Source organism: Alligator mississippiensis, chromosome 7 (genome assembly GCF_030867095.1).
Source record: "Alligator mississippiensis isolate rAllMis1 chromosome 7, rAllMis1, whole genome shotgun sequence".
Lineage (NCBI taxonomy): Eukaryota > Metazoa > Chordata > Crocodylia > Alligatoridae > Alligator > Alligator mississippiensis.
In genome coordinates this window covers 3,664,406-3,676,065 of record NC_081830.1, presented here as the reverse complement: position 1 = coordinate 3,676,065, position 11,660 = coordinate 3,664,406, and the positions used below count along the sequence as shown (strand labels likewise).

The 11,660-nt window shown below is 44.3% G+C and overlaps 1 protein-coding gene across 1 annotated transcript; it reads right to left on the bottom strand.

Annotated features, from left to right (window-relative positions):
• Positions 1-10,006: 10,006 nt before the first annotated feature.
• On the bottom strand, positions 10,007-10,945 carry LOC106739753 (olfactory receptor 10A7-like). The gene has a single exon (XM_014604984.1). The coding sequence runs from the start codon at positions 10,943-10,945 to the stop codon at positions 10,007-10,009; it is 939 nt and encodes a 312-aa protein (XP_014460470.1).
• Between the last annotated feature and the right edge of the window lie 715 nt (positions 10,946-11,660).

Sequence of the window (11,660 nt, the reverse complement as noted above, 5' to 3'; positions counted from 1 at the left end):
TACCTTTTCTGGAGGGTGGTTACCAGTGGTGTTCTTCAGGGATCAGTCATAGGCCTATCCTGCTTGATGTTTTTTGTAAGTGACTCTAGCACTGACGTTAGAAGTGTCCTCATGAAATTTGCTGATGGCATTAAGCTGTCGGGTATTGCCAATGTGGAAGAGATCCAGATTATTATGCAGGGAGACTTTGATATCTTTTGGAATGGAGCCTAAGGAAGGGAATGAAGTTTAACAGTGCAAAGTCATACACGGAGGGACCAAGAACAACAACTTGACACGTAGGGCTGGAGGCACGTGAACTGGGGGTAACAGAACGTAGGACTTCGGTATTGTCAGGGCAGACTCCTTTGCTGTTGTTATCTGACTCCATTACTTGTTAGGGGTTTAGGCACTACCAATCACGTCAGGCTCCCTCAGTTTGGATGGCCTGTGAAGGCACCGCCAGGATACTATCTGTGATACTTTGCCCCTAATGACCTCACTAGTACAAGATACTCCAAGCCTTTGTTCTTAGTGACAAGGAGCACAGCCAAGTTTGTCACCCACAAATAGATACTAGCATCCATGACTAACCCATACGTGGCACATGCTGGAGTTCCCTAGGGCCATCCCTGGCATTTCCCAACGTGCACCTTACACCCCTGCCCTCCTCCTAGGATCTGGATATGTTCCACAACTGGGGGCACCTCCTAGTCCTGCGGGACACAATCCCAGGGCACCTAGTGACACTGACTCTGGGGAACAGAGATTTGCAGATGACCAGTTATGCACATAAGTACACTACACAGCTGTGCTGGAGCTAGGCAAAATTCCTACATGCCCACAGACCATACTCAGGAGAGCTATGTGCCATCTCTGGAAATGCACCATGGTCGCTTAGCCCCTGGAGCAATGCTATTCTGCTCTCCTAGCCATCCACAGTAGATGGGGGCTCTGAGTAGACCGGAAACTGTAGCCATGCAACAATTATACAAAAAGCCATCATTAAATCAGAGAGGTCTTCACTGTGGCTGTAGGAATCTCTCCAGCTTCCACTGTCCTACTCCTGGAGGAAATGGTTGTGCCTGGGTATTATGTACTGAGTATGATGTACAAATATAATATACTTCTGCCAGGAGGTGCCACTATCCTACATGGTATTTGTCTTCTGCTGCTGCTTGCTGTTTTGCTTGAAAGCTTTCCATTCAGCCCTTGGCTGGTCCAGGCATGGCAAACCAATAGCATGCATGCCACAAGTGGCACAGGCAGCCTCTGTGTGTGCTATGTGAAGCAGGGAGGGAGCAGGGACACAGCAGTAGTTAGGGCAGGGAGCAGAAAACAGAGCAGCAGATTAGGCAGGGGAAGGGGTCAGAGTGGCACTCCAGGAGGGTGTGGGGCATGTTGTAATCTGCCCCTCCTCCAGGGCTGTTCAATCTTTATTACTGTCCCCCTAAAACAGACCTTTGGTCCTCTCCAGTAGGTCTGAAGGACCAGACCACTCCACATCTCCCTTTATAACAAACAGGAAAAGATTTTAACTTATTTTAAACAATTAACAGCAAACCATAACCCATAAAACAATTTACAATGCTGTACTCACTGACCAATATATACCTCTAAAGCTATAAATGAATGTTTAAAGGTCAAGTCTCTGTGGAGGTCTGCTTAGTCTTCCACACCTTGTTTTAACCTCTGCAGAGCTCCTGTCTCTTAACTAAACCTTCCTGCTGACTTCCTTGAGGAGAAGGTTCATTTTCATGCTCTGCCCCTGTCTCTTTCTGTGATTGATCCTCTTTATGTTGAGGTGAAATATGCTGAAGGTGTAGGTTGGGCCTCCTAGGGGTAATTTGTGTTGGTGCCATAGGTAGAGGTGTCCTTAGTCATCCCATGAGCAGTGCAGCCAGACAGTCCTGATGCCAGTTCTGTAGATCAGTGTGTCAGGAGTGCCAGATATGACTGTCTGGATTTACACAGAAGCTGGTTCAGAGTCTGTACTGCTCTCTCAGCTTCTCCCTTATTCAGAGGATAGTGAGGGCTGCTAGTGTGATGCTGAAAATCCAAGTTCTCTGCAAACTGTAGGAATAACTCAGAGGTAAACTTAAGGCCCATTATGAGGACCTCAGGCATGCTGTGCCCTGCAAATATAGACTTCAGTTTTTTGGATGACTTGTGCCAATGAAGTCTTTCTAAGCAAAGCCAAGTCAATATATCTGGAAAAAATAATGAACTATAATAACAAAAAATAAATCCATTGTTTCCATCTACCAAGGTCTATATGGTATCTTTGTAGAAAGTACTGGCTCCAGAGCTAGTCTTTTTTATTTTGTTGCATTCCTCACACACTTTTATTAAAATTAGAATTTGCTTTCGCAGCCCAGGCCACTATATAGATTGTTGTGTTCTTGCCCTGTATTTCCTTACACCTTGATGTCCTTCATGGAGCTTCAAAAGCATTTCTTCCCAAAGCACCTGAGGACCAGAAAGTGTCTTAAGGAGAAGACCATCAGCTATGTGGAGGTCATTGAGGTCCTGCCAATAGGGTTGTAGGTTTTTTGGAATTTATGTCCTATGGCTCCATTATTTTTTACAGAAACGAACTAGTTTCTGGCAAGTATCATTCCTCTGTTGCTCATTTCTAATTTACTCAAGTCTAGTAGGTGCTGCCAACACTGTCAGAACATGGACAATATAAATGTACACACATATATATATATTAAAAGCTTTTTCCAAAATTATTTTCTCATCTCTTTGTGGCTGCCTAAGTGGTGCTCTGGAGAGAGTGTCAGCAGCTACAAGCAGTTTCCCTGGTAAATGTTCAATAGTAAAATAAAATTGCATTAGTCATAGTCAAAATCTCTGAATTCTGGATGGAAGTTCATCCAAGACTTCGGATCCCAGCAATTTTCATTAAATTAGGTTGTGTAGGTTGGAGGCCCAACCTACATCTTCCCAACCTACAACCTTCATCTTCATAGTTCATCCAAGACTTTGGATCCCAGGCACCAGAGATTTGTGATCTGTTTCTCTTTTAAAACTCAGGCCAAGCAAGTAATAGTTGAGTTTTTAACAGGCTCAAATGACTACCAAGGCTTCTTTTTCCACCTGAGCATAGCATGACTTAGTGTCTTATAAGACATAATATAAATGTAACAGGCCTCTGGTGTTTTTCTGACTGTGTTTTCATGAGTACTGCTCCTAAACCATATGAAGATCCATCTGCTGTGGTCGCCGTGGGGTAATTTACTGAATACTGTGACAAAACAGGTAGTAATGCCAGTAGGTCATTACTTGTATTGAATGTCCTCTGTTGTGCATTCCCCCAGACCCACATCTTACATCTGTGAGGGAGATCTCTTTAGGGTTTTTTTCAGCTGTGCTAAATTCAGCAAAAAAATTCCAAACTGGTTTGTCATATCCAGCAATCATCTTCTGGCAGAAATATTTTAAGGTTCAGGTAGAGCACACAATGTCTTTAATTTGTCTGAGTCTGTCTCAATTCCATTTCTGCTAATGACATGTCCAACAAAATGTCTTTGTTCCTTCCCAGATTCACATTTCTCATCCAAGGTGACACCAGATTCTTGGAAGTGTCACAAAACAGCATATAGACATCCATTGTGGCCACATACCAACTTGTTATCTGCATGGCAAAAGATGCCGGGAAGCCTTGTCACAATCCAAGAGATTTATTTTTGGAAATGCTCCGGTGCTGGTGATATGCCAAAAGGAAGCTAGTTGAAACAGTATCTCCCAAACAAGGCTGTGAACGTAGCTACTAGTCTATATTCTTTAGCAAGCATGATTTGCTGCAGCATCTCATTTAGAGAACACTTTAACCTGTGACAACTGAGCCACTGTCTGCTTGATTGCAGGAAGTATGTGTCTTTCTCCACATACATTTTTATTAAGTTGTATAAAATCAACACAAATGCAAATCTTTCTTTTGGGTTTCAATACTACAACTATTCTTGCACAGCGGTGTATGGGTTCACCTATTTGGGAAATAAGCCCCATTGCTTTTCTCCTTTTTAATTTTTCCTTGACTTTGGGGATGCACAAAAGTACTGTTAGAGCAAATAGAGTTGGTGATGGCACCAATTTAATTTTATATTCCCCTGACAGCTTCCCCAACCCTGTGAAGATGTGAGGCTACAGCTTTTATATGGTTTGTGTCCAGTTTCTCTACTAAGTGTTATCCTTGTATTGCTGGCAATCCTGGTAAGGGGACTGTTAATCTTTGTTCCCTTGTTGGGTTGTGACAAAAAGTTTCCAATTTTTTTCATTTTTTTCCTTAACTTTGCCACACATTTCTAAAGTAGTAATATTTTTCCCCTCTGAGAATTTTATCTGGCATTTGCAGATCTCTATCCCAGGATGGAAAACATTATCTTTTTGCGAGACTGGCAGTAACTGCAGCTCCAGTGTCTATTTTGAATGTAATGATTCAACCACTGAGATCTGTTGACAGTGGTTGGGTTACTTCTTTTAAACCGAAAATTGGGATTTTTTTTTTTTGAAAGGGAGAAAACCCGGATTTCTGCTCATATCCACAGGAGGCCTGTGTGCTCTCTTCTGCCATTAATGGCTGTATGGTGGTCTTGTCCATTTCTCTCTCCTAAATATTGTATATACTGATTTGTTCTGTGATTCTGGTTTGCTGTTATTGGTGTTGATTGGTGAATTTGTTATAATATACATTTTTCCATTTGACTTTTATTTTGGTGTCTTGTGGTTATTGGTTAGAGGAAGGCAGGGACAGGGCTAGGGACCCAGCAGCCCAGAAGGGCAGAGACAGGGCTGGAGCCCAGAAATTAGATCCAACACAATGGATCTGAACTAAGTGGCCCAGCAGGAGAGAAGGGACAGAGGCTGAGTGGGCCACGGTTGCAATATGGGAAATTGATTGGACAGGTGACATCTGGGAGGCTCAGGTGTGGCTAAAAGGGGAGAAGAGAAGGCCATGAAATTGCCCTTAAGGCAGTGAACAATTTGACGATAGCCAATGAGCAGATGAGATCTCACTCGGGGATCCCTGGGGCCACTAGGGGTGTCATGGCCACCCCTGAGGCCGGCCCTTTGTTACCCAAGTCCTGAGAAATCTTAAGTCTACTGAGGACATTTTAATCCTCCCCTAGGAAACATGTTTACAACTGAATTTCATTTAATGTTCTTTGCAAAGAGTTTGTAATAATGCCCAGTGCAATTAATTAAATTAAAGACCTGTTGTTCACTCTTAACTGATTAACTGTGCATCATTTTGAAGGGCTAGATCAATACCAAATACAGATCAATAACAGATCCATGCAGGCACTAATTGAATGTCCAGCTTTTAATGAAATTACAGCCCTACATCCTTTGGGCAACTTGGAAAATCTAAACTGAGACCTCCCTGGTAACGCTGTGTGTATGTTTAGTCAAAAGACCAGGAGTGACTTGAGCAGTTATTCCCGCCCTGAAGTTTCATCCTCTGCATGGTTACCCTACCCAGTTACATTTCGGATGCAATACCCTTTGTGTCGACATCTTTACCATCACATCTGCCAACCCCTTCCTTATACCAATTAATAGCACTTCAAGCAAATCATCCCATTGAAGCCAGTGGAGCTAATTATGGGAGTACTGAGAGTGTTGAGTGATGTTCATAAGAAAGAAGCACAAGTTCAGCAACAGTCAAGGACTTCTTTAAAGTGCTCTAAAATCATACTGCAGCTGCTAGACCTACAGGGCAGGTTCAATAAACCAAAGTGGAAGACCTTTGATCAAGTTTGCCAAGACACAGCTCCTCAAACACAGAATATTTCTCAAAGGTGATGCTATCACTGTAATTGGCACCAACTCAGGCATCAGGCCATGGCTCTGATCATGCCCCATATGGTCTCAGTCACTCAGCCTTTATCCTAGGCAGTGAATGGCACCCCTCCTGTTTGGGGGAACAGGGTTGGGGGTCACCAGAATGAAAGACACTGGAGGGAATGATGGATGGGGAGGCAGGAGAAGGGAGTGGTTAGAGGGGTGGGACCTGTAAATCTTGCAATACATGAACATTGGGATTTGGGGATGTCTGAGACTCTTTTTGGGATGTCTGAGCTTGTCTTCCTGCTCACTGGATACAAACCATTTCCAAGGTCCATTCCCACTGTGGACTTGACTCTTATGGGTGTCACAACTTCTGTCATGCTTCACTTGGCTGGGCAGTCTGTAGACTACAATTAAATACTGAACCCCCCCCCCCCCACCCTTGCACTTAACTTACCCAGGCTGGGCAGAATTTAATCACTATTCCTAGTTTGGTCTCCAGCCAGGCCTTCAAAGTGCAGGTCTCATGTCTAACATCCCTCTTAGCTTAGGTGGCCCTGGCTATCACAAAGCCTTCGCCCTAAATCTAATGCTATCCAAAACCTCATTAGGGGAACTTGTGTTGTCCTAAAGATCCCCCTGAAGGGATGATGATGATTACCAGTTAACATTTTTAGGGCATCATGGTAGTGAAAGGAAGCAAACCCACAAATAGCCAGTGCCCAGGATTGTAAAATGCCACTATTCTTTACTTAGGGACATGAGAGGTGCTTAGGAGCATAGACATAGACAAAACAGTCAACACCCCCATGCAGTTCGTTGCAGTGGGAGAGATGGGACGGTGGAGAGAAAAGGTTCCCGAGGCAAACACATGACCACATATGGTCTTTGTAGTACAAAACTGTGCCAGACCCTAAATGCCAGTTTCTCTGGAAGGTATTTCAACAGACTATTTCCTGTCCTTGCATTGGCATGACACTAATAGTGCCCTCCTCCCCTGGCTTTGCCAGTGACAAGTTAAAGAGTGTTTTTGATGTCGCAGGTAATTGTGCGCAAGTGTTGTTTCTGAAGCTTTTATGAATAGGTTCCCCTGCCTGCAGAAGCAGCGCCCATTGCAGGGACATGTGGGGAGTGGATCGCAGCTCTGCCCTGGACCCTGACCCTGTGATTCTGGCCCTAGCCCCACCTGCCTGTCCTGCTCCCGGACACTGCTCCCTGCCTGCCAGCCCATGGCTCCATCCCATTTGCCTGGAAGAGTAGGCACTGCCCATGGGGTCCCAGGCTGGTCTCCATGGAGAACCTACCCGCCTTCCTGCCTGCTTAGTCTGGCACTGCTGGCATTTGGTGCAAGGGCCAAGGGGCTCATGGGTGGATAGGATCAATTTGCATCTCCCTGCTGACCCTCCCACCCCTGCTACACCAGGTGGTGTAAACAATTGTGATGAGGGACCTCTTTCCAAGCCCCTCACCTTGATTGCTCAATAGGAACACAAGGCTGGGACAACTCCCGGGGGCAGGGAGCAATTTCCTGTCCCTTGCTGCCCAGCTAACTGGTCGCAAGTAAAGTAAAGTCACTTTACTCAAGATTAGAGCACACAGTAAATACTTCCTGCACAGTAATTTACTTGATCAATTTAATTGATCTAGAACAAGATTTAGGGCCAAGTGTCTTTACTCAAGGTCCACTGCTGTTTAGAGAGTAGATGCAGACAGTAAATACTTACTGCACAGTAATTTACTTGATCAATTTAATTGATCTAGAACAAAATTTAGGGCCAAGTGTCTTTACTCAAGGTCCACTGCTGTTTAGAGAGTAGAAATTCATCCCATGGTAAGCCCTCACCTGGAAATTTGTTTCCACAGTTGACTGTGGGTGAGCAAATTATTGCCCAAACTGTTAACTGGAGATGCAAACCACACCACTAAAATACCTAATATGAGGTTTCCACGGGAGCCTAACGGAGTTAGACACCAAAGTCAATCTGAACTGGGAGCTAATCTTCTAATAACCTTGATTAAAGTATTTTGAAAATTCTCCTCCAAAGTACCACTTATAAGGATTGAGGTTACTCTACTGCTTGCAGCCAGAGCATCTCCACGGAGGACCCAGCCCCTGGTTGCCTCAGGACTAGGATATCCAGGCGTCTAATTTTCTCCCCGCGCTGCAAACTTGCAGCACGGGGAACATTTTTTCATTCCCGCATGTGCCTCTTAGGGTTTCAAAGGGGTTTGTGGCAGGGCAAGAGGCACGTGTGCACTCATCTGGATGTGCCTCATAGTTTTCACTGACCTTACCTCTGAAGTGTCTCAGTGCATTTGACAGGGATATTAAGGACACTGAGTATGACTGAGTTCCTCCTAATTTATACTAGGTTGAGTGAGAGAAGAGGGGAAGAGGGAGGACTGGAGCAACTACAGGCTCGTTAGTCTTACTTTAATCCTGGGGAAGCTTTTTGAGAAGATCATCAAGGAGCACATCTGTGATGGGCTGGCATCGGGGTGATGCTCAAGGGCAACCATTAGGGGCAGGTCATGTCAGACCAACCTGGTTGCCTTTTACGATCAGGTCACAAAATCGTAGGATGCAGGTGTCGCCGTGGATGTAGTCTTTCTGGACTTCAGCAAGGCCTTTGACACTATCGACCACCCCATCCTCATTAAAAAGCTAGGTGACTGCGGCATTGATGCCTACAAGGTCAGATGGATTGCAAATTGGCTGAAGGGTCGTACTCAGAGAGTGGTGGTGGATGGGTCATATTCGACCTGGAGGGATGAGAGCAGCGGAGTCCCCCAGGGCTCGGTCCTTGGGCCCGCACTGCTCAATTTCTTTATCAGTGACTTGGACAATGGGGTGAAAAGCACCCTGTTTAAATTCATAGACGACACCAAGATTTGGGGTGAGGTGGGCACGCAAGAAGGGAAGGACAAATTACAGCGGGACCTGGACAGGTTACAGGGGTGGGCAAATGAAAATAGGATGGGATTCAATACTGACAAGTGCAGGGTGCTGCACTTGGGCAGTAAGAACCAGCAGCACACCTTTAGGCTGGGGAACTCCCTTCTTGAAAGCACGGTGGCAGAAGGAGATCTTGGAGTCATTATTTGGGAAGAAATACTGTACTGCTGGTTTTCATTATATAAAATTTTCATAGCTGGATCTGCACTCTCTGATTAGAATCTCTTATTGTGGAGATGCAAATAATGTAAAGGTGAAACAGGATTTGGTCCATACTGTTCTCCTGCTAGTTTAGAGATACACAGACTTTTGCATAGTTTTGAGAGAGTGAGTTGTGGGAACAGAAGGAGCGTTTGTGCAGTGACTTGGGCTATGATTAGAGTTATATTTACTAAGACAGGGCACATCTACATGTGCATTAATGCACTGTGGTTATGACATGTTAAGTTTAGTACCTGTAATAGCAGGTACTAACTACATGCACCGTAACCAGTGCTACTGCACAGTAGCATTAGTGCAATAGCACGGCTTTTGCCGTGACATGCTAATGCAAGGGTGGCCTGCCAGGCCATTCTATCCTGCCCATGGGGCCCCTAAAAAATTTAGAAAATTAATATTTATCTACCCCTGGCTACCTGTCATGTGGCCCTTGATGGCTTTCCAAAACTCAGTAAGCAGCCCTCTGCCCAAAATAATTGCTCGCCCCTGCACTAATGCATAGCAGAATTAGTCTACTGCACGTTTAGTGGCTCGTATAGATGTGCCCACAGAGGACCAGCTTTTAGTCTACCTATTGGTCATATAAGTGGACTTAGGAATCTATATATGATTCTACTTCACCCTATTCAAGCCCTGAAAATTCATTAATGCATCTACTTACCATTGGCATTATCTGGTTTTCAGGGACTTAAGTGGGGAGTAGGGGTGGGAACAGAATCACCCGTAGGTGGCTAAATCCATTTACATGCTTAATAGGTGAAAGAGAATTGTTCCAGAATTACTTGCTGAACACTGGCCACTGGTATCAGTTTTGAGATTCCTGGAAAAAAAATTGCTCCACAGGCTGTGTGAGACCTTTCCTACTCTAGCATAGGGTTATAAGGAGTAACCAAACACCTAATATCACAAACATCTGAAGACTTCATGGCACTTATTTCTCTTCCAGTGGGTATGCTGACTTTAAGACTTTGGATTTTTACTATTGCTTGGAAGACAATCAGCACTGACATCAGAATGGGACACTTTTAGTAGCTGAAGGAGCCACAACATTTACAACTACCAGAAGCTTATTTTCCTGTCCAGTATTCTTCTTAGAGTCCCTTTCATCTCGTTGTTCCTTAGGCTGTAGATAAGGGGGTTTAACATGGGGGTGATAACGGTATAGGAGAGAGACAAGAATCTCTTGGTGTCAGGTGAGTAGCTGGATTTGGGCCGGATATAGATCAAACTGCCTGTACCATACATCAGAGTCACGACTATGAGGTGAGATGAGCAAGTCGAGAAGGCTTTGTGTCGTCCCTCTGCCGACTTCATCTTCATCACAGTGTAGATAATGCAGGTGTAGGATGCAAGGATAAGTACAAAAGGGGACAAGATGATTATAATAGTAGCTGTGAGGGAGTACATCTCAAATAGGTAGGTGTCTGCACACACCAATTCTAACAGTGGGGGGCCATCACAGAAGAAATGGTGCACTTCACTGGGCCCACAGAATGGGAAGCTAAAGAGCCAGGAGATTTGCGTGATGCCCACAGGGATCCCTGAGATCCAAGAGGCCAGTATGATTTGGGTGCACATTCTCCTGTTCATGACAAGGGTGTAACGCAGCGGGTTGTATATAGCAACATAGCGGTCATAGGCCATGGCGGCCAGGAGGAAGCATTCCACAGTGCCAAAGAAGAAGAAGAAGAACATCTGTACCTTGCATCCAGAGAAAGAGATGGATTTATTCTTGGAGAGGAGGTTTGCCAGTAGTTTAGGGACCACAACTGTGGTGAAGCAGATATCCAGAAAAGACAAGTTCCGGAGAAAGAAGTACATGGGGCTGGAAAGCGCAGGGTCCACTATTGTGATAAAGATGATGAGGATATTACCCATCAGGGATATGATGTACATAACTAGAAGCACCAGAAAGATAAGAAGCTGGAGCTGGAGGAGACTGGAGAACCCAAGAAGAATGAACTCTGTGACCACAGTTTGATTTGCTAAAGTCATTCCTCCAGATATTTTAAATCTGGAGTTAAAATGAAAAAGCAGCAGACACATTCAGGTGGTTTTAACCCCTTTGCAGCCTCAGGGATCACAAACATCAAATAGATGCAACTAAGGGGCAAGTCCTACCCTACTAGAAGGACGACACTTCTCTTTGTCTCCCTCTTCTCTCAGGAAATACTCAGCATCCTCCAGTGGATTTCACTCTGTAGACAGGCTGGGTGTTAGCCCACAGATGGATATTTTCCTCCAGTGCACAATCACAATCCTCACCACTTGTCTTTCCCTGTTTAGGTGTCCACTTGTGCACCTTAAAGACACTCAGGAATGATGTCCAAGACTTGATGAAGATGTTCAGCACTTAGGAAAAGGCACCATAATATGAATTCCTTGTTCAATATCCTTGAGCTAGTGCCAGTGGAGTAGATCTCAGGACACTCAAATATCTGTCCTTCAAGGCAGAAACAAAAATAGGTAACATTTGAATTTCGAGATAAATGCTTTTGCAAGTTTTGAGATGGCTAGAAGATCATTCTCCTCCCAACCTCCCTCCCATTATAAAATTTCACATCAATGCATTTCTTCATTTGTTTTCATCAATGTTTTCAGCTGAGACAATTACTTAATATATATATATATATATATATATATATATATATATATATATATATATCACTGAAGAAATGATTTGGTCAACCAAATTCTAATTGCTAGTCTT